The 24,331-nt window shown below is 34.3% G+C and overlaps 2 protein-coding genes across 2 annotated transcripts in view; one reads left to right on the top strand and one right to left on the bottom strand.

Moving 5' to 3' along the window:
• Positions 1-6,547, bottom strand: part of LOC106103893 (tankyrase-2) — a 56,238-nt gene extending 49,691 nt beyond the window's left edge. Inside the window, exons 1-6 of the mRNA XM_013283803.1 lie at positions 6,226-6,547; positions 3,943-4,167; positions 3,221-3,316; positions 1,870-2,077; positions 1,008-1,152; positions 153-261 (exon numbers count right to left, since the gene is read on the bottom strand). Of these exons, the coding sequence (XP_013139257.1) occupies positions 153-261; positions 1,008-1,152; positions 1,870-2,077; positions 3,221-3,316; positions 3,943-4,167; positions 6,226-6,415 (973 nt within the window). The 5' untranslated portion in view covers positions 6,416-6,547. The remainder of the gene's footprint in view (positions 1-152; positions 262-1,007; positions 1,153-1,869; positions 2,078-3,220; positions 3,317-3,942; positions 4,168-6,225) is intronic.
• Positions 6,548-6,955: 408 nt separating this feature from the next.
• The window catches only part of LOC106103891 (serine/threonine-protein kinase 10), a 39,673-nt gene continuing 22,297 nt past the window's right edge, over positions 6,956-24,331 (top strand). The window contains exons 1-4 of the mRNA XM_013283802.1: positions 6,956-7,155; positions 19,648-19,749; positions 21,509-21,634; positions 23,841-24,014. Of these exons, the coding sequence (XP_013139256.1) occupies positions 19,723-19,749; positions 21,509-21,634; positions 23,841-24,014 (327 nt within the window). The 5' untranslated portion in view covers positions 6,956-7,155; positions 19,648-19,722. The remainder of the gene's footprint in view (positions 7,156-19,647; positions 19,750-21,508; positions 21,635-23,840; positions 24,015-24,331) is intronic.

Raw genomic sequence — 24,331 nt, 5'->3', positions numbered from 1 at the left:
GAAGTAAAATAAGGCGTCTGGTATCACACTAATCAGAATGTTCGCGGAATTGCTTCCACTTCACATCTGTCTGTATTGTGGTGTTGCTGGCAAGCCCTACAGTGCGAAGATGTTAAAGCGGGCTCTACCACTGTTATTCTAGTTATACTAACGTGCGAGTCTCTCCTGCAGTTCTCGTGTAGGGGCGACATCGAGCGCGGACTTTCCGTGGCAGTTCAGCAACGTGGGGTCCGCGCCTTCACTTAGTAGTAGTGAACATACCTGAAATATACATAAATCTTCTCTATCTGACAATTGGAATAGAGGTTTGTACTAAATGTTCATAGTAACAATTATAATTATCTATACTAATGTTATAAAGAGGAATAAATTGTAATTTCGGATTTTGTATTCACATAAAAACTACTAGGCCGATTTTAATTTTTTCTTGGCCATTAGAAAGGTATTACTAACTGTATTTTAATAATCTATACTAATATTATAAAAAGCAAAGATTTGTATTTATGTATGTATTAAAATAAAAAAAAAACTACTTGTCCGATTTCAAAAAAAATTACACTGTTAAAAAATCTAGATTATCAGTGAGTAACATGGGCTGTGTATTTTGTATATTTTTTCGTTAAATTCACGCGAATGAAGTCGCGAACAGCTAGTTCTTGTTTATGTATTTTATTGTGTGGTCGTCGACACGATTGTAAAATTACGTTCATGATTGTAAAATTACGTTCATGATTGTAAAATCACGTTCACGATTGTAAAATCAAGTTCATGATAGTAAAAATCACGTTCAGGATTGTAAAATCACGTTCACGATTGTAAAATCACGTTCACGATTGTAAAATCAAGTTCATGATTGTAAAAATCACGTTCACGATTGTAAAATCACGTTGATGATTGTAAAAATCACGTTCACGATTGTAAAATCACGTTCACAATTGTAAAATCGAGCTGTCAAAAGTCATAGCACAGAGTAAATATGTCACAGATTATCTTCAATATAAACTGACCTCAAGTCTTGCTTTACTTGCGGCTTCATGCAGCGGAGTAAATGCCCATAAGTCTGTCGCGTTCACATCAGCACCAGCTCGTACCAACAACTCGGTCACTTCATAATGACCGTAGGAACAAGCATTGTGTAAAGGGACTAGACCACTGGAAAATAAAAATACAATCATACTTCTATACTAATATTATAAAGAGGAAAAATTTTTGTTATAACACAAAAACTACTGAGACGATTTTAAAAATTCTTTCACCGTTAGAAATGTAATTTTTCTGCAAGTAACATAGGTTCAACGATCAACAGTTAGTAACATTATAAATGTGAAAGTTTATATGGATGGAAGTCTGTTAGTTTGTAGCCTAAACGGCTGAATGGATCTTGAAATTTAACATAAACCTAGATAGTATAGAACATAGGCTACTTCTGTTTGTTTACACGCGTAATGAATCATAGGGGAAAACAAGTATTATCTATTGCCCTTTTTTTGTGACGTAATGGCCACTTTGCCTTGAAGAGGCATCTACAGATTCAAAGGGCTTGAAGTGACCGAGCGCAAGACGTCTAGCCTAAACCTTGTTTATGAGTACGCTCGAGTGTTCCCTCAGGAGCCTCAGCACAAGTCGTTACTTTGTTATTATTACCGGAATAAATGCTCACCCTTTTGATATAAATCTAGTCATTTTAGTAACTTTAGTTTATTAGGCAAGTGGAAATCTTAAAAAGTTGTAAGAAATTTGTAAAGTTATTTGACAAAAAATTTCACAATAAAGAAATAAACGTTCCACCCGCACCTTACGTCCCTATCCCAAAAATATGCTAGGGGAACGAGAGGGTGGCATAGAGCCGCCAATAAAAAAAATGCTCACCCTTTATCCTTAGCATGTACATCAGCACCTCGCTGCAGCAACAACCGTACAGCACGAGCTCGGTTATACCCCGCAGCGAGGTGCAGCGGAGTAGACCGGCGACCATCTCCCGCGTGTACGTTCACATTTAAAGGTGTCAATAATGCCGCAAGACGCTCATCTGCACCAGCACGAGCTGCCTCTAACACATCAGCCGCGCAGTACTCGCCTAAAAGATAACCTCAAATGTAGAGGCCGGTTTTAACATCTTCCCCTTTGTTGAAATACCAGGACCACACAGGATAGACATCAAGTGGAAATAGTACCGTGTACAGTGATGAGTGTTTTTGTAGGCTTAGTTTTAATTCTTCCATCAAATCCCTTCCCATCTATACTATATATACTATAATAAAGCGTAAACACACACCTCTTTGTTGCCTAAGATGTCAACAATTACAACATGTTTTTGTATAATTCTTCCTTTAATAAAAAGCACTACACTTGCGTCACGCTTTAGGCTATATATTTTAACGCCATTAAACTAGGGGGGTAAATATTTTGGGTAAAAACCCTAATGTGGGAAAGAGACCATAAATTGCTGCCAACATCAAGGAAGCAAGGTTGTCATCACATCATTTTGACATTTGCTTTAATAATTATGTAATTTGACAAATGTAAACAATAAAATAAAGTTTTTATAATTCCATACGGGTGAAGCCGCACGGGGACATCTAGTCCTTTTTTAAAGGATCATGAGAAGTGGAAATATTATCTTTATGTGCGTTCCATCTGTTGATTAAGGGTAGACATCTGCATTGCTGATGTCTATGGGCAGTCGTTTCGCCATTTTGGCAGCTTCAGGTGGCTACTTGCTTATTTGCCATGTTACATTATTAAAAAAACCTTTATTGCCTGTCCCACCAAATTGTAAATTCTCTAATAACAACTGAACGTGTAAAATAGGTGATGGAAATATCGGAATTTGCTACCTTATCTGACAGTGACATCATTTTTAAGCAATCTGAGCCTCTATAAGCCAGTGGTGGGACAAGCCTTTAATCTTACTTTTAGGGGCCTAGGGAGAACAGAAAACTTTTTTTTAAACAAAGAGAATGTTTAACAATCTTTGATATAATTATTGTAAAGAAAAACTAACTCAGTTTCTTTTTAACTACTACTTATGGATTTCTAGTGACTAGGGCATTTCTATTCTTGCTAAGATTCCGCACGAAGTTGCAAAATTCCAAAGAAATATTACATTACAGTGTTATTTGATATAATCAATTGTGCAATTAAAAGCACTAAAGAGAATAACACTGACTTAGAACAACTTATCCAACTAAACAAGTTCAAATTATTAGTAACAACCTACCAGTAAGCACTGGTCTTGTGGCAGCATCTGCGAGGTCCAGCGGGGTCTTGCCTTCAGTATTCCTTATGTTTGGATCAGCTCCATGTTGAAGGAGCGCTGGAGAATCAGAAGAAATTAAATAACATCAATTCTTGCTATATCTATACTAATATAATAAAGCGTAAACACACGCTATTTAGTTACATAGGATGTCAGCAATCGTAGCATATTTTTTTAATAATTCCATTTTATTATATATTTTCACACTATTAAACTTAGGGAGTAAATATTTTGCTAAAAACCGTCATGTGGGAAAGGGGCAAAAACTGACATCAAGGACGCAAGGTTGGCAATGGTAATTGTATTCTAAGTAGGGGTAGGCAGAAAAACAGAATAAGGTGCGACATATCAATCTATACGCATAATAAAATTGGCTATAGTATGTAAGATTGAAATAAAATTTCCATATTTTGCGAAGATGATTCATTTAATTTTATCAGCAAGATAACGACAGATAGACAGATATATAAAAACTGTCTATCTGTCCCCAAGCCACTTTTTTTTTGATAATTTCCTAACTGCTGAGCTGATTTTGACGGAACTTTGACTGGAAGGTGACTGATGCACGCGGGATTGTTATAGACGACCATTTAATTCCGCGCAAACAAAATTTGAGGGCGACAGCTCGTTCAAAATAAATTTAATTCATTCAAGTATTAAAAAAACTTGAAATATCTACTTACCTATACAAACATCCACTTTCCCTTTAGCTGCTGCCTCATGCAAGGGTGTGTAGCCCCAGTTATCTCTAGCCGCTGGGGGTGCTCCGGCTGTTAGCAGAGCTCTAACAACATCCGCATGACCGAAGGAGCAGGCATTGTGTAACGGCTGCAGTCCTCCTTCATCTCTTGCTTGTAGCGCTGCGCCACCCGCTATTAACAGTTCCACTACTTCTCTGCGTCCATATCCTGGAAGGAGAAACACTAATGTATAGATTTTTGAATAATTTCCCAATTCTAAAAATATTTAGGATATGAGATGGTATTTTGTGGGATGTTTCTGTCACCCTGTTCTGTCCCCACGTGGAGACAGATGAGATTAAAAAGTTTCTTCCGTCCCAGCCTTTGCAACAAAGGGATGGTTGGAACTTATTTTAGTTACCTCATTTGTGATAGTGGGACTAAAAAGACGGATGAAACTTTTTATCCTCATGTGGGGACAGAGTAGGGTGACGGTTGGGAATAATCCATTTTGTACATATTTGATTTTCGTCATCTTAGTGCTAAGACATAGAAAGAGATGGATTGTGTCAAAGGTGACATGATCAAATAGGGAGTGACGACTAAGATGACATATGATAGAGTTATGTGAAGAACGAAAACCTATTGCACCACTACAGAAGTATAAGGAGGAAGATGATAAGTGCTGAGACATTGTTATCGCTAAGAGTATTATCTTACTAATATTATAAATGCGAAAGTTTAGAGTGATGGATGTTTGTTAGAGTTTGTAGCTTAAACGGCTGAACGGATCTACATGAAATTTGGCACAGGTTTAGAGCATAGTCGGGAAGAACACATAGGCTACTTTTTATCCCGGGAATAGTTACGGTTCCCGTGGGATTCAATAATTTAGTTTTTTAATGTTTACTCAATCATTCTGCAACGGTTCAACATATCTTATTGAAATTTGGCACAGATATAAAACAAAGTATGGAGTACACATGGGATAAGCTTCATCCCCGAGAAATGTCCGGTTCCCGAGGGATACGTAGCTTTTTGTAATTCACATAGTTTGTATGTTTTCTAATACCACGCGTACGAAGTCGCGGGCAAAATCTTGTATACAATAAAATCAAGCCTATTAAAGTCAGAAAAAAGGAAAAGGTGTAATTTCCAAGTGACCTATCCATTTATAATGATATTTCAATCATTTTTCTAAGTAAAGATGATTTGATACATTTTAAAGTCATGTATTGGCAATAAAAAATTCAGTTCTGTAATTATTACAGTTAACTTTTAGACTTATTACATCAGAAGTTGTATTATTTTTTAAGATGTAAATTAAATTTGATTTATAACTGGCAACCTTCAATTACTTTAAACAGTGAAATCAACCTTGAAACACTTTCTTACCATCTCTGTGAGCGTTTTAAGTTATTACATAGTCATTTATAAGTCAGTCTTGAAACTTAGAAAATATAAACTAACTTTATTGAAAATATGAGCAACATATGTGAAAACTAACCTAACCATTAATAATAGAGTTTTGCAAATACCATAACTTAAATATATGTCAGTATACCACTACTAATCACCAATCACCAGCTCACTATACGTCCCCACCGAGGGGCTTGGAGCCTACCCAAAGTTAGGGTGACTAGGCCATAGTCAACCACGCTGGCCAAATGCGTGTTGGTTGAATTCACACATATCTTTGAATTTATTAGCCGATATGTGCAGGTTGCATCACGATGTTTTCCTTCACCGTAAGAACGTCGGGTTATTTATGTACATATGAAAAATCGAAAAATCGAAAATCACATTGGTACATGACAGGATTCTAAACCAAGACCTGTAGATTACAAGTGCTTAAACCACTGAGCCACCGACGCTCCAATCACCAAATTACATCAAAAAAATTTAGCAGTTTAGGCAGCAGTCTAAAAAAATCACTCTAAACTTTCCATTAACATTGACTGATAATGTCAACAACATTTGTATGAATCCTACAGCAATGGGAAACCATGGTTACATTGTTATACTAAATTCAACATTATTGTTCAATGCCAGATAACAATAAGAATTGTGTAAGAATTCAGTCAACTAGGAATGAAATATCACAATGAGCAATAAAATTGAACATTATCCGACTAGATACAGATAAATCAAATAAAATCACACACCGTGACCAATTATGCAATTCTCAAAAAAAAAAAATGATAAACACCTTTCACTTTTTGATTATTTTCACAAATTTTCATTGATATAAATAATGGTTTTATGTTTTTATATATAAAACAATACCTGCAGCGAAGTGTAGCGGTGTTGATTTACGACCAGCTGTGTCCCTAGCGTTCACAGTTTGTGGTGTAATCAACTTTTTAACTCGATTTGCGTCCCCTGTCTTGCAAGCTTCGAACAACTCCCGTAGTGGGTCCGTTGGTGCTGGTAAAGCATCCAGAGCCGAACCGAGCAACGAACGCCGGCTGGACATGTTTCGTTTATCACATCTATGATTATTGTCAACACCGTATCACACTACCATTTTTGATAAAATAACAATCGATCGAATGAAAACACGTACGATACAAGTACAGCTGCTTTCAAGATACTTTTGACAGTTGATGAGAAATGTTGCCAATTTTTGTTAAAAAAAAAAAACAAACAATACCATAGTTAAAACCAAAACTTTTTGCAGCACAAATTGCTTATAATTGAATAAAAATTGTTTAATCATTTATTTTTTATCCAAAGTGTAATTTGTTTAATAAGGGTTATTAGTTTATTATTATAAATAAGATTGTTTGTTAATCAAAACGATTACTTTAAAATTAAGCTTAAGCTAAATTGCATTACTGTTAAACGAAAATAGCTTTTCACGGTCTGACATATTTGTAACAATGTCCTTTTACGATTAATTTGATTAAAATCCCACTTTCAGTAAGACAGAATTTAAGTTTTATTGGCGATATACGTTTAACTAATTTCTAACTAGGTAAACAAAAATACTCTACATTGTCTTTAGCCGTTAGTTGACGAAATCAAAATGGCGTCTTTCATGGAATAGTGCATATATCCGCCGCACATATTCGAGACTTATAATAATAATCGTGATAACGACATTATATCAGTGATATAAACTGTTTGTGGACTTTTACTTAGTGCTAAAGTGTGTATATTTGTTCAAGAAAGTTTTTACAGTGACATCGTCGCTGAACACAAGTTTCCGCTAAGGTAGGTCTCCTTTCACCCATCAAATATTCGAGACAGATAATTGGTAACTTAATAAAAATAATCTTTGTTGTACCTAAGCTCCAAATGCACTTTAGTATTTCTAAATGTCTTAATGATTCCGGCTCTATCCGGAAATAGTTCTGTAGATCAGTAGGTGAATCGTTATAACAGGTTTTTTGTGGAGGACGCGACTAGGCGAGGCCGGATGAAATCTTCACTTTTCATATAGTTTCCTCATTCACGTTTCGGTGTCGTCAAGTTTGTATGCTTTGGTACAGACGTGCCGTATACCGCAAATATTTAATCGTTCGCCGACCGCACGGCTAATTGAATTAGAGACAGGCGCGGCTCGGGTTCGCAATTTCTCCATTCCGTATGATGTTTGTATGAGTTTTCACTTTTGGATCGCGGTGTATGTGCTATGAATGTTGATACTGGCCAGTAGAATCCAATACGTTCGGAAAAGGTAATATTGTTTATGCCTTAGACGTTGGCAGAATTATGTTGTCTTAGTCATTTATTTTTAAAAACTTAGATTACAGAATGGGCGCGAATTATTGAAAGGGTATGAGTGATTTATTATTCATTAAACGATATGCCCTATTTTGTTACATACCATATAGACTTGTTTAGAAGGTATTTGTTAGGTAAAATCCATATATGAACATGAAACTAGTTTTTTATATCTATGACACTTATTGTTTGTTTAAATGACATGTTAAAGTTAAAACTTGAACTGTTTCCTTATTTGTGCTATTAAATATTATTTTTAATGATTTAATGATAATAACATAATTGCTAAAGTAGCAAAAATTACAGGAAAGATACTCTTTATCCAAGTAAATTGTCATAGTTTAATTTTTTGTAATAATGAAGATATCTATAGACAACCATTATACACCATAAACAAATATGTTTTCCTTCTCTAGGAAAACCTCTTTCGTAATGTAGCTAGTATTTTAATTGAGAAGAAATAAGGTGACTTAGTTATTATTGATTCCATGTTGTAGATTTTAATCATTATCATACCAATGTTATAAATGCGAACACACACACTGGATGTGTGTTAGTCACTACATATCTCCAATATAAAATAAAGGATCATGATAAAATTTGTCACAGTTGTAGAACATAAGCTAGACAAACACATAAGCTACTAAATTGTTGTTGTTCCATAACTGGCATTCACCTGCGATTTGTCCACGTAGAATTAAAAAAAAACAAAAATGAGTATCCTATGTGTTCTTCCAGACTATACTCTACATCTATGCCAAATTTCACCAAGATCCGTTCAGCTGTTTAGGCTACAAACTCTAACGAACATCCATCTAAACTTTCGCATTTATAATATTAGTAAGTTAGTCTATATGTTCTTCCAGACTGTCCTCTATATCTATGCTAATTTTTGTCAAGATTTGTTTAGCTGTTTAGGCCACAAACTAACAAACATCCATCCATGTAAACTTATAATATTAGTAAAACAGCTGAAGTCAGAAGCTACTTATAGCTATTTGATGAATAATAAAAATTGACATTTCAATACTAAAAATGGTTATTTGCATCATAGTTTAAATGTTAGATATTTATCAAAGTTCAGAATGTATAAATAAGTTTTATTATTATAATAATTTTAACTTAATAATCATACTAATATTATAAATCTAAAAGTTTAGATGGGTGGATGTTTGTTAGACTTTGTAGCCTAAACGGCTGAACGGTTTTCAAGTAAATTTGGTATGGATGTAGTAGTTAGCCTGCAAGAACACATAGGCTACTCACTTTTGTTTTTTAAATCCATGCTGACGGAGTCATGCTTGTAATAATAATTTATTAATGAATACTTGCCATGTTGTTTAACCAAAATTATGTAAGTCTGGGTAAAAATATCTGCAAAATCTTTGTATTAATAATGTCTGTTTTGAGAAAGAATAAAAGGGTTGTTTACATATGTTTTTTGACAGTGTAAACTCATGTTAAACATACAACATAATCAAGAACAAGATAATTCATAGATATGACTAAGGGTCCATTCACACAGGCTGGATTGTAGAGTGGAGTAAATTTTTATCTCAATTTAAATTAAGTTTTATAAGATTGAAATAAGGTTTAATTTTATTTTGCATATCTTATCAAGCGGAAGTATAAAAAATGTGTGTAAAGCAACTTTGATAAGGCTCTGTGCTCCACTTTGTGTGAATTTACCCTTACAGTTTTTACTATTATCAATATTTGATAAGAGATCTCGAAGATAATTTAGAGAGTTTTGAGATCATGTGAATTTACTATCTTACTAATATTATGAATGTGTATGTTTTCATGGATGGATGTTTGTTAGTAAATTACTCCATAGGTTAAACTAGTGTGTAAATTTTACACAGATTATATTAATTATTGTATTATAATTTCTCTCATGTTCTTTTATTTTTTTTTATTTTTACAAAACCAATGATCTGTGTGAGGCATTGATGAGCAGCTGTCACTTCTTTTTTAGATATCAGCTGCTCTCTGGCTTATTTGCTATGTTTTACTATAAAATCTGGCAACATTATGGTTTATGGTTAGCATAGATAAAACAATTTTAATGTTAATGCCCACACTCATACTGCTAATATTAGGCGATCATAAAAATTCTTATGATCCGCGTTTAGCTTTGGCATCTAAATGTATAGTTTTACATTTAACTTTAAATTAGCTGTAACCAGTAGGTAGAGGTCGTTTTGCATACTTTAAAAAAAATACGTCAAATTGAAAATGCAGCTTGAAATAAATATTTTATGTGGTTTTTGTTTACATAAATTTTATTTTAAATGTCTGAAGTGAATGATGAGACGTCTTCATCATCACCAGTTCACTATATGTCCCCACTGAGCTCGGAGCCTATCCTAGTGTGACTAGGACATTGTCAACCATGCTACACTGGGGGTTGACTTCACACATATCTTTGAAAATCCTCGCCGATATGTGCAGGCATCACGATGATTTTCTTCACCGTAAGAATGTTGGGTAAATTTTGTACATATGAAATTCGAAAATCATATTGGCAGTATTCAATCTCAGCACCCGTAAATTCAAGTGCTTACAACCGTAAGCCACTGATGCAATGAAAAAATGTACACAACTAATGTTAAAGTAATAATGTATAGAAATAAATGTTTTTATTTTATTAAAAGGTTTTTTTCACCTTGAAATCAATGTGTAAAAGACATGCCATTACCCCATATAAAGTAATTTGACCATATAAATGGTAATAACCAGTTTTATAGCAACTATAGTAAGAATTTATTGTTGCAATCTATACTTCTATACTATTATAATAAAGTGTAAACACATACTTATTTGTTGCCTAAGATATCAGCAATTACAGCATGTTTTTTAATATTTTTTTTTTTATAAAAAGCCCTACACTTACATCATGCTTTAGGCTATATATTTTTACGCCATCAAACTTAGGGGGTAAATATTTTGGATAAAAACCCTTATGTGGATGTTTGTTGTTATGTATCTACAAATTGGCTTAATAGATATCTGTAATTTGACACAGGTGTGTGAAAGTGTTAAGAATGAATATGGATGGCTACAAAGGGGAAGACGGAAGAAAGTATGGATGGATTGTTTGAAAGTTATGCTTAAGAAAGGAGTGGATTCAGATATGACGGCTGATCGAGATGTATGTAAGAGCAGCACATACTCTGCCGATCCTCCTTAGGGATAAGGGCAACATGGTGATGATGAATTTGCCACAGGTGTAGATTATTAAGTTTAATTCCGCACGGATGAAGTGAAATGAAAAAACTAGTTTTTATGTAGTGTTTGTTTACAAAATTATATTTTGAAATTTAGGTGCGACATACATTTTCTTCTAGGTTAGTCGAATAATACACGTGTAATAGAAAATTTATCGACAATAGACCTACAATCGAGGCTTATCAGATACCACTCGGTATACTCAATACCAAACTTTATAGAGGCTCGCTAGTTCGTACGAGGATACGCACAATTTTAATGATTAACAGGACGTGTCCCGTTTTTATGTAACGACGAAATTAAATAGTGGAACTATAAATTTCGTATGTAGCGGACATTATTTTTTTCAGTTATTTTGTGTTGAAATAACTCAAAAACTACTTGGCCTAAATATTTCACCATTAAGAAGATATGTTATCAGTGATACAAGGCTATATTTATTTCCGGTCGGATGAAGCCACCCGCAACAGCTAGTATTATGTAATTATGTGTGAAAAGTGTGTTAACCAGAAATATTTTCGTATACTCAAGTTTTAGCTAAAATTGTGCAATTTGTCTAAAATCTATAACTAGTTTATTAATTAAAAAATAACCAATAGCTTATGTGTTCTTCCTGACTATCCTCTATATCTATGCCAAATTTCCTCAAGATCCGGTCAGCAGTTTGAGTTACAAACTCTAACAAACGTCCATCTAAAGTTTTGCATTTATAATATTAGAAAGATTGAACGGGTCGCATCTTCACCCGTTGCCGAACATGTTCGCAGTTACACCGAGCGGTCGTATAGTTTGAATATCTTTGTATCTCAGTATTACATTCGGAATGCCACCGTTCTGTTGTTAATAAATCCAACGCCGGCATTCCATCGCAAACACGTGCATCATTAGTCAACTAACGGCCCGCGTATAAATATATGTTTTGTGTTTGACTTGTCAGGTTGTGTGTTTTAAAAAAACATTTTTATTTATTATAGTCGATCAAAAACTTTTATCGTGTGGCTTTTCGATTTGAAAATTAAATTGTTGAATTAAAATGCGTAACCAATGGTTATCTCTGTTTTTCTCTGAAGATGGGAAAGGGAAAAGAATAGAGTTTTTGAATCAGCAACCGTATTCTTTAAATCTATATCTATACCTGTAATAAAATTGTAAATAAAATTGTAGTGTCTGTTTGTAAATCAAAAGAAAAAATTCAGATTTCGTGAAGATGTAGTATTTGCGTTGCTGATAACGAAAATCGTATTTAAAAATTTTTGATCTGTCCGTCTGTCTGTCTGTCCGCAAGCCGCGTTTGTTCCGGGTAATCTCCGAAACGACTGGGCCTCTTTCGACAGGACTTTAACTGAAGGGTAACTAACATAGACGGGGCATATTATAGGCTTTTTTTTAATGCCGCGCTATCAAAATTTGCGGGCGACAGATCGTTGAAATTACGTTCATGTCCTTTATTTGCATTTAAAATGCACTATTTTCCCCATTAGAATAAATACCACCAAGGTCTCTGACGTCACAGTTTATGTTATGTATTACATAATATGCTAAATATACTTGTTATTAAAATATTTAACCTTGTTAATAACGAGTTGGAAATGTATTTAATTAAACAATTTTAGTCGTTAATGGTCACGCGACGGTTTTAATTCGATTATTACGAAATACACCTTAAATAAATGTGATTCTATCATAATCATTATCAGATATAGTAGTTTTCATATGTCTTGACGGCTCTAAACTTTGTGTAAACACTGCAATATTAGTAGATGTTGCAAGATGGAAGTTACGGGGGATGTCACAGCGCCGCGCTTATGACATCGAGCCATCAAGATTTTTAAAAACAACTATACAAGTGTAGCATTCTAAATAAGTTTATTGGTTGTGTATAAATTTATAGTGAGGAAAATTCCTAACACAATCAAGAATTGTACAATACTAGCTTTTGCCCGCGACTCCGTCCGCGTATTAAAAAAAAACTAAGTAGTCTATGTGTTCTTCCAGGCTATACTCTATAAGCCAAATTTAATCGAGATGCGTTCAGCAGTTTAGGCTACAAACTCTTACAAACATTCATCTAAACATTCACATTTATAATATTAGTAAGATAAGCTTGCAATGGCTTTAAAAGTGTTCTATCCATAAAATGTCTTTCATTTATTTCCAAGAGAAGTGCAAGATGTCAATATTTGTATTACTTTTAAGCCATGAAAACACACTGGAAATTTGTTACGTCTCTTTAAACATTACCAAAAATATTATTCTGTAGTTTATCTTTATTTTCGTATCATTTTACAAACTGAGACCCAATTTTGTACGCTGTTGTAAAAACGCTTTTGAATTTTCAAAATACTCTTTTCATCCACATTTCTGCTTTGCAAAGGAAATCTAGTACAAGAGGCTTGTTGAGTTCAATCGTTTCTGCATCGTTGTTGAGGGTAGGTCAAAAAGCTTCGAAAGGCAGAATACGGTACAGTTGGTTTGAAGAGCGCTTTTAGTAGTCTTGTATTGAAAAACCTTTTCCATTTATACTGAAACCTTTTAGGCTTTTATATTTTTCGTCATAATTCTTCAGTATGTTAGGTTTGGAACAAACTTTATTTTTTATAATATAAGGAGGCAAACGAGCAAGCGGCAATTTGAATCCACCGAAATGGAAAGCGACCGCTGCCCATAAACATCCGCAATTGCAGATGCGTTGCCTACCCTTCATTGACACAGGAGACGCACATAAAGAGGACATTTCCCTTTCATATGCGTATCCTCCACCCGTCAAATCCATCCTTTCCATCCTTTCCTCTTAAGAAAAGAGTGGAAAGGAAAAGGGAGTAAAAAAAGGCCACACTCATCAGACGAAACACGAAAGTGCTTGATAATTTGACAATAATAAACAATAAAATATTTTTTTAATCATTTCATCCGGATGAAGCCGCACGGGAGCAGCTATAGGTGATATAGATATATGTATAGAAGAGTAAAATATACTGTTTTACCAACACTGTATAAGAAAAAGGCAAGTTAAATTTTAAGTTATAAAATATCACTTGTTTCCACGATGATACTTATGAAATGTAGTTTAGCATACATTAGAGGTCTCCTATTGCATACCTGTCACTTGTCGCGCGTGAGTCCACGCAATGCGACCTTGTTAGTAACCGATAGCTGGCGACTATCGTAAGCAAACCCCCAACCATTTAAAATATGTGCGAGTTGGTTTAAAGTATTTTAGCCTATTTTACTCAGTAAGAACGTAGCTTTTGAAATGATTAAAGAGTTTTTGAAATCGGCTCAGTAGTTTTTGAGTTATTTCAATACATACAAAAATAAAAATCTTTTTTCTCTTTGTAAAATTACTAGATGTTACTCGCGACTTCTACAAATAAGTTACGTTTCTAATTATGAAAGAATTATTGAAATCGGCCCAGTAGTTTTTACGTGAATCAAATACATACAAAATACAAATCTTTATAATATTAGTAAAGATATGTAAAATTATTTTATTTTGCAAACTTTCATGCTTTAGTATTGACTATTGGTTTCCACTTAGTGGTCTTAGCTCTAGCTTCGCTCTCTTTCTAGGTCTCTGGGGAATGTTTGACCTAGATTTAGCCTAGCCTGGTCATTGCTGTGTGTAAACTTACACAACACAAATATCGTTTGGTGAATCGTAAATAGTTTCGAGATACAGGTGTGGTTTGAAAATTTATGTTAATACTTTGTACAATCGTGTACATAAGTGTTATGACGTTAATCGGTTACATCTGACAAAAGTAAAACCTACTCATTATCTTCTTTTTCGCAACAGGTTTTTGTCCTCCACATAACTATATCATACATCTCAGTCACTCCTTTCTTGATCATGTTACCTTTCACAATATCCATCTCTTTCTATGTCTACTGCTACCGGTGTACATTTCCATACTTAAAACTAACGTCCTTCTTGTAACATGCGTTACATCCCTCCTCATAACATGCCCCCATGATAACCTTTTACTCCTTACCTTCTCTACCACTGGGGTTACTCTCAAACTTCCTCTAATAGACTCGAACCTACTAAGGTTTGTAAATTGACAAGAACGAAAGCAAGTTGTAATGTTCTTAATATTTTCAGGGCCAATTTTAGATATTGTCTTTAGTTTTACTGTCTATCGTGCCAGATAGCTACAGTCTACCGGGTCAAAAAAGTTTATCAGTCTATAATATCAAGTTCGACCTATATCAATTTACCCCACCTTGCACTTGTCCTACTTTGTAACACATGTTTTAGTTCGTGACTGTACTCGGCAAACGATGGGTCACGGTTAGAATGCGCGGTGTGTTTGGAGGCGCGGTTAGTTTGTCCTACATTGTGATTCGAGGCCCTAGATACGAATTGCTGGCGAGAGTTAACGGTCGATTGGATTTTAGTGGAAAGGTTATTTGTAACATTTACTTTATATTTTCTAGCTGTTCCGGTGCGGCTTCATCCCCATGAAATTATGAAAATTTTATTTTAATGTTTACATTTGTCAAATTATCAATGACAAATGTCAAAATGACATGACATGACAAACCTTAGCAATCTATTTTCTTGATGTTGGCAGCAACTTATTGTCTTTTTCCCACATTAATGTTTTTATCGAAAATATTTACCCCTTAAGTTTAATGGCGTGAAAATATATAGCCTAAAGCGTGACGTAAGTCTAGGGCTTTTTATTAAAAAAAGGATTATTCAAACATATGCTGTAATTGCTGACATCTTAGGCAACAAAGAAGCGTGTGTTTACGTTTTATTATAATAGTATAGATTATAAGTGAATAAATTCATATATGACGGAGGACGGAGGTATTTGGAGCACCATAACTTCACCCACCCTCCGTAGTGAAAGGCACGTTTATGACTTTTACTAATACTATAAATTTAAAGATGTTAAAGTGTGTAGCCTAAACTGCTGAACCAATTGCGATTAAATTTACCAGATATAGAGGATAATCTGGATGAACACAGAGGCTACTTGCTTTTGTTTTTTCTTAATTTACGCGAACATAGCAACACACTTCTTTGTTGCCAAAAATAAATAAATAATAAATTTTCTTTTAATAAAAAGCCCTGCACTTGCGTCACGCTTTGGGCTATATATTTTAAAGCCATTAAACATAGGGGGTAAATATTTTGGATAAAAATCCTAATGTGGAAAAGGGACCATAAGTTACTGCCAACGTCAAGGAAACAAGGTTGTCATCATGTCATGTCATTTTGACATTTGTAATTGATAATTTGACAAATGTAAACAATGAAATAAAAGTTTCATAATTTCATTCGGATGAAGTCGCACGGGAACAGCTAGTAATAGATATTGCAATAGATATGCTTGATGTAAGAGATCTGTTGGTGAATTTACTTGGGGTAAGGGCGCTGTACGTATTGTAAAAATAAAACTATATAACGTGAGTCTATCTATCCATGTTGTATAATATAGTAAGTCAACAAACTAAACATATATAGTGCGTTGACACGACTCGCCCTCATTAACCCGACGTACTTGAGTAATTAAACGTACAGACAGATGTAATGTACAGTCATCTATGTTTGTGGTGTACCAATTTGTGAAAGCCACTCATGGAGCGAGGAATGAATTTGAAGGAGAAATATTTTCTGTACTTTTCCTATTCTGTAAATTAAGGGTAGGCAACTGCGATCTTTTAATTGTTACAGAATATAGCATATTTAATCTGCAACAATCAAATTTATTTCCCACTTGTAAAAATAGACTGCTATAGATTTTTATTAAATTTTCTATATTGCTCTTTGAGAATACTTCCTTTATAAACGTAAAAGTCGAACAATAGGCGCTTTTAATATGTAGTAATTTTAAAAAGCAAAATTGCGATATTATTATTATTACAAAATTGGAAAGAAAACGGTAAGATTTTTGAATGAGAAAAAATTAATAAATTATGAAATAAGGAGTTCCCATCCGCACTCAACGTCCCTTTCCCACAAAAATGTTAGGGGAACGATTTTAAAAAAAGTATCCACACCGCAAACGAAGCTGACTGTACTAATTACACTTGTCGGAGCTCGCAGCCTCTCAATTGAATCAAGTATGAGTTTTAATGATGAACCGGGATAATTAAAAATACTAGAAAAATTGTTTTTTTAAATCTTAGTTGTTATTCAAGTATTTTATTTATTGCTTTTATCTCATAGTCAATACTGCTTTAAACCCATCCGTCGAAGAGATATATATCTTAAAAGATGTTAATATTTTTATAAGATAGTTCAAAATATGCACTGATTTTCTTCTCCACGTTGGATCTATAATCATATAATGTAGTTGATGACTTTGCCCGCATGAAGTTAAAAATAAAACAAAATATAATCTACTAGCTTTCACCCGCGATTCCGTCCGCATGGCATTAAAAAAAAAAAAGTGAGTAGCCTATGTGTTCTTCCAGACTATCCTTTACCTCTATGCCAAATTTCATTAAGATCCGTTCAGCCGTTTAGGCTACAAACTCTAACAAACATCCATCCATCTTAACATTTGCACTATAATATTGAAATAATTTTTACACACTCCCAGTATTTTTTGCGTGAATCAAATATATACAAATATACAAATCTTTCCTCTTTATAATATTAGTAGTATAGATTACGGACAATGCAGTTTTACAATACACGCATACCTCTGACGTATACGATCTCAGACTTAGTCACGATGACATCATATCTATTTACGAAGTCTGTCGTAGTGTTACGTCGTAGGTTGTCATGTTTTCCTGGTACTTTTAGATACCCTCTGGTCATGGAAATTATCTTAAACGTTATAGTCTCTGTAAAAACATGCTTGTATTGTAAACTTACAGATAGGTTTAGAAAGAGAAATAAAACATCCTTGGTAAACATTATCAGCGCCATCTATCGAATCGATTGTGAATCTAAACACAAGACCATGACGACCATCGTCACGAATTAGATTTGGCCCGCGACTTTGCGCTGAAAAAAAATTTGATTCAAATTTCGGCATTTATAATAATAAAGTAATAAGCAAGATAAAAATTTCAGTAGCGTTATCTTAAATATGTGTAGTTAAACGATACAATGTGAGCGGAATCGATATGGAAATGGTAGTTTGATAGCGAGGCTCGTTGACACCACCAACGGAAACACGCCCGCGATAATAATAATATCAATTAATGACTCATTTTATGGTATGGTACAAGTTATAAGCAACAGCGTTTAAATTATCAAGATGATCCCTCTGAGAAAAATGAATGAAGACATTGCTAAACTTAAATTTATTGAACATTAAGATTTTTGGCAATGAATAGAATTTAATTGTAAAAATAGGCTGCTCTCTTGCTCATGGAAGCAGTCAATAAATTCTCATCCCAGAAGGAGTATAAAACATTGATGATTCAACATTGAACAATTGATTGTGGCAGTTACTCGCTAAGTTTAAATTGCCACTCAGTGTATCTTAGGCCAGTTATTTATTTCGTTAGTAAAATATGAAAATAAAACAAATGTATTGAAAACTTTACAATTCTTACTAAACAAAACAATTATTCAATGAATCACAGTCACTGCTTTTGCAAACGATTGAAATACAAAACAAATGTGGGAATCTTTGTTGCAACTGTTATTCTGCTTAGTTTATAAAATTTATGAAATTAAAATCATTGTCATTATTCAATTTAAAAAAAATCAATATATTTAGAACTTGTTTGTTTAACCTCGAATCACTTATAACTTGTACCACGCGTAAAACTCCGAGAATATTTGCGCGATTTATTTCCTCCGAAACTCGAATCATTTGACAGACGACAATAGACCTTAAGGTATAGTTGTAGAGTTGGTAATCCTTGAAACGTCCTCCTTATCTCGGCAAGGACGTAATACAAGGTTAGGTATTACGTTTTAACAAGTGGGTGCTTCTCTCTGAGTTGTGTAGATTCTTTTTGTGTTTTTGGCGAACTCCTGTTGTTTTATGTTATCCTGGTACTTTTTTCTTAAAACATCTTCATCCTAGGTTATTAGGGTGTAGGCATTATGTACATTATCAGTTTTATTTTATAGCTAGCTTTCGCCCGCGATTACGTCCACGTGGGATAAAAAAAAGTAGCCTATGTGTACTTCAAGAGTATTCTCGACATCTATGCCAAATTTTATCATGATCCGTTCAGCTAAGGCTACAAGTTCTAACAAACATCAATATATCGATCTAAACTTTCGCATTTATAATATTAGTATGATATGCTGTGATTGTACATCTTATGCTACGAAGTAGTGTGTGCTTACGCTTTATTACCTTCCTAATATTATAAATGCGAAAGTTTAGATGGATGGATGTTTGTTAGCGTTTGTAGACTAAACGGCTGAACGGATCTCCATGAAATTTGGCACAGGTTTAGAGCATAGTTTGGAAGAACACATAGGCTACTTTTTATCCTGGGAATAGTTACGGTTCCCGTGGGATTCATTAATTTAGTTTTTTAATGTTTACTTGATCATTCTGCAACGGTACAACATATCTTATTGAAATTTGGCACAGATATAAAACAAAGTCTGGAGTACACATGTGATAAGCTTCATCCCCGAGAAATGTCCGGTTCCCGAGGGATACGTAGCTTTTTGTCATTTATATAGTTCGTATGTTTTCTAATACCACGCGGACAAAGTCGCGGGCAACAGCTCGTATTAGTAAAAATACTGTTACATTGATATATAATTTTAAAATGGTATTTCTAATTAGGTCGTTGTACATGTTTCAGGTGAATGGGAGGCAACGCAGGATGACATCTGGCGGCTGAGGCGCCGCGCGCCGCCGACACGCGCATACCAACAACATGTCGTTCTTTAACAATCTCAAAAAGGTATAAATTTCCTTTTTTCTCTAATGGGGATGTTTCCTAATGTTACAAATCCAAATAAAGTTATGTTTAATATTTTAAAGACAGCATTTTATAACCTATAATGACATTTAGAGACCTTGAATGTTTGTCTCAAATTAAATATAAATTAAAAACGTTGCAATATTTTTTACCCACCATTACTCGATCTCAAACACCAATGACGTCACTTTCTCGTATATAACATGGCAGTGTGACCAACTTCAGTAAATGTCAGTGCATTTTGTAGTTATATATTTTTTTAAATGATTATAAGAATTGAGTTTTCGTGTGTTATATTATGAGGACTCCATTATTAAGTGTTTTTATATTTACGACATATTTAACGAGCAAATTTTCGATCAATATGACGAAAAAAATAGTAAAAGTTATTTGAGTAGCTAATATTCAAATTTGACAGACCGCGACGCGAGGTTTGTAAACAAGAAAGTGACGTCATGAGGCGTTTTCGCGGTCTTTGGAGAAGTTGTTTTTAGTTAAGTGTTTTTGTAATGAAATGTTGCGTATATGATTTTATTATATTTTATTTCATATTCAGATACGGTTTATCTACATAATAAAAGTAATTCCAAAAATTAGGAAACATCCCCATTAATAAAATACAGTATCATCATCAACTTGCCCTTATCCCTACGTAAGGTCGGCACAGAACGTGCTGCTCCATACTATTAGACAATTTATTTAATTGATACTGTCGCTTTTAACTCAGAGCAATACTTCTCGTCAAGACTCATGTTACGCGCCAATCTATCCATACTTCTAGTGACATTGACAGCTGTCAGCTAGGGACGTGCCGATAATCTAGAGTTGCGCCAATTCTATAGCACGGTACCAATTTTATTCCTAACAATACATCTCTATCAGCCGTCATATCTGAATCCACTCCCTTCTTAAGCATATCATCTTTCACGCAATCTATCCACTGTCTTCGGTCTTCCTCTTCCTTTGTAGCCATCCACATTCATTCTTAACACTTTCTGGTTTATGTCCCCATCGTCTCGTCGCTTAACATGTCCATACCACGCTAACTTTTTGCTTCTCAATTTCTCCACCACTGACACTACTTTCAAACTTCCTCAAACATAGCAAGTATAGACCGACAAGCATGTTTGACCTGGTGGGGGCTTATTACAGCACATTACCGCCATCTGTCACCATCAAAAGTAACACAAGATCCTTTTCTTGATGTAGATATAATGTTATATTTAATTCAAGTCATTTTTATATGAAATAATATGTACTTTTGGCAGTAGATGTCCTGAAATAGAAAACCTATACCTGACTGTACTTTTTTTGTACCAGAGACAAATTTAATAACTTAGTACAACTGTGAATGACCAGCTTTTGTTTTTTGACTTGACATATTATAAAGACAGAACTCCCTACACGGATATAGACATTTCGATCATATTTTTTTGTATATCATACTTCATACTAATATTATAAATGCGAAAGTTTAGATGGATTGATGTTTGTTAGAGTTTGTAGCCTAATCAGATGAACGGATTTCGATGAAACTTAGTATGGATGTTGTGGATAGTCTGGAAGAACACATAGGCTACTTACTTTTGTTTTTTTTTTTTTTTAACTCTAGCGGACGGAATTGCGGGCGAAAGCTAGTATATAATATTAGTGCAGTTTTCAGTAGAAAACGTTACAAGTTAATACATACAAAAAAGATTATTGAATAGAAAATTAATTCGGTCAAATTGTAACATTCCAGGTGCTGCACCTTGGTAGCGGAAATGACGCAAAAAAGAAAAAGGTATTTAGTAACATCCGCGACAACAGCGACCCCAACGAGCACTGGGACATGATAGGAGAACTCGGCGATGGCGCATTCGGCAAGGTAACGAATTAAATTCACATGTTATTGTATGATTGTGAATTCAGATACTTTGTAACCCGACTAGGTATATTATGGTTAATTAGCAGTTGCTCGCGATTTCGCCCACGTGTAATTAAAAAAATGTTAAAAGTATAGCCTATGTTACTCAATGATAACATAGCTTTTTAATGCTGCAATTTTTGAAATTGGTCCAGTACTTTTTGAATTATTACAATGCGTACAAAAATACAATTCTTTCCTTTTTATAGTACTAGTATAGATTAAAAAATCGAAGGCCAGATTCCTCGATAATATACACAATAATTTTATAAAGAGGAAAGATTTGTATTTTTGTAATTATTGAAATAACTCATAAATTACTAGGCCGATTTTAAAAATTCTATTACCATTACAAAAGTAATTTATTTGTGAGTAACACAGCATATGTTTTTTATTATTTTGTAATTTCGAAGTCGCGAGAACAACTAGTTAGAGATAAAACAAAATTGAAGACTTCAGTTTTCCAACATCGATAACAGATGGCGTTACTAGTATATTAAATGGCGATTTCAAGTTCCTCAGCCTTGTTGTGGGCTCGAACAAACCGTTTTTCGTAAGTCGATCTTTCTAAAGGTTTAACGGGGAATGATGATTCGATTAATCACGCGACTGTGTGAAGTCCGTCACCGAATGTTACGCATTTGGCGGGCCAAACCTTACTGACCCCTAATTTTTGAAAGATCTTTTATTTTAAAAAAATGAATTATCGAAATCGGTCCACTAGCGGCGGAGTTATGCCGTAACACACATAAAAAAAAATAAAAAAAAAAACATACAGACGAATTGAGTACCTCCTTCTTTTGGGAAGTCGGTCAAAAAAGAATTATCCAAATCGGTCCACTAGCGGCGGAGTTATGCCGTAACACACATAAAAAAAAAATATACCGACGAATTGAATACCTCCTTCTTTTGGGAAGTCGGTCAATAATATAGTGATGTGCCAACTCGGGAAAAACGTAACTCGAGTTGAATATAACATAACTTTGGTTGAACTCGAGTTAAATGGATGGACAAGTAAATGTTTTTTTGAGTTTTTCCAAATAATTCCCTCTGCTTGGCATAAAATTGGAATAGACAAATTATATTTTTATCTGTTTCAATTCTTTATTTTTTTATATTATTTATTTATAATGTATTGGGAGAGTTATACCTACTAAATAAAGAAACAAAAAAAGTTATTGTTTGAAATCTAATCTTTTTTCAAGTATTTTTGGCTTGAATTTAAATAAAAATAAAGTTTACTGTCAATTAAACTGATGTTATATAGCAGTCTTTTTCACAACGATTCTCTAGCGATTTCCATGCGAAATTTTTTTTAAAAATGAAGTGTGGGGGCCAATTTCACGTTAAAAATTTAAATTACTTTTACGGAGGAACTCTTAAACAATTTTTTTTCTCTCAAAACCTCTCTAACAATTTTTAAACGATTAGCATAAAAAAGTAAAAAAAGCAATGTAAGTAAGGGGGCTAACTTCACAGAAATCTCAAAATTCGCTCCATGTCGGCTCGGTTTTCGAACTCGAGTTACGAACTCGAGTTAGCCGTCACTATTTTAAAATATTTTCGCTATACTAAGGAGGGCACGGATGAATGACAAGTAATAAGAGAAGAACGTTAGATTTGAGTGTGAAAGAGTACAAACAACGGTAGAGGGAGACCGAGAAAGAGTGACTGAGATGGCGTATGATAGAGTAATGTGGCGGACAAACCTGTTGCGGCCACTACGGGAGTAGGATAAGAAGGAAGATGATGATTTTGCTATCTTAAAGAATCGTTAATTGGTCGCTAAGGGAGTATTTTAGTGAATATTTTAGACTTGCTGTTGCTCGCGACTTTGTCCTCGTGAAGTTAAAAATAGTAAACAAAATATTGTCTACGTTACTCTAATTACCTTTCTAACAGTGAAAGAATTTTAAAATCGGCCCAGTAGTTTTTGAGTTTTTTCGGACGACAGCTTGTTATAAATCTATACTAATATTATAAAAAGGAAAGATTTGTAGTTTTTGTCTGTACTGCAAAACTCAAAAACTACTAGGCCGATTTCAAATTCTTACATCATTAAAAAGCTACGTTATCACTGAACATAGGCTATATTTTTTACTATACAATTTCACATGTACGAAGTCGCCATATCGTAATTAAAAATAATTATTTAAATCTATTCCAGGTGTACAAAGCCCAGCACAAGACAACCGGCCAGCTCGCCGCTGCCAAGATGTGTGTCTTAGATAATGAAGATGACCTCGCAGACTTCACTGTGGAGATTGACATCCTCAGCGAATGCAGACATCCGAATGTTGTCGAGTTACATGAAGCATATTTCATAGATAATAAACTATGGGTAAGTATTCTTTTTAATAGCAATGCAAGTGGCCACCTGAATTCACCAAAACGAAGTGATCGCTACACATAAACATTCATAATAGCGAATGCATTGCCTACCCTTAATTAACTGACAAGTAGATGCACATAAAGAGGATATTTCTCTATCATATGCCTCTCCTTCACTCTTAAATCCACTTTTCCTTCCCTTCCTTTGCTTTCAAGAAAATGGTGGGAAGAGAAAGGGAGTAAATTTAGGCCTCCGGCACCACACACATCAGATTGTACTCGAAATTGCTCCCATTTGATGCCTGTCTTCTGTGTGGTCGTGGTACA

The sequence above is a fragment of the Papilio polytes genome, unplaced genomic scaffold (genome assembly GCF_000836215.1).
Source record: "Papilio polytes unplaced genomic scaffold, Ppol_1.0 DF823693.1, whole genome shotgun sequence".
Classification (NCBI taxonomy): domain Eukaryota; kingdom Metazoa; phylum Arthropoda; class Insecta; order Lepidoptera; family Papilionidae; genus Papilio; species Papilio polytes.
The sequence above is the reverse complement of the archived record's forward strand: the minus strand, read 5'-3'. Positions and strand labels throughout refer to the sequence as shown.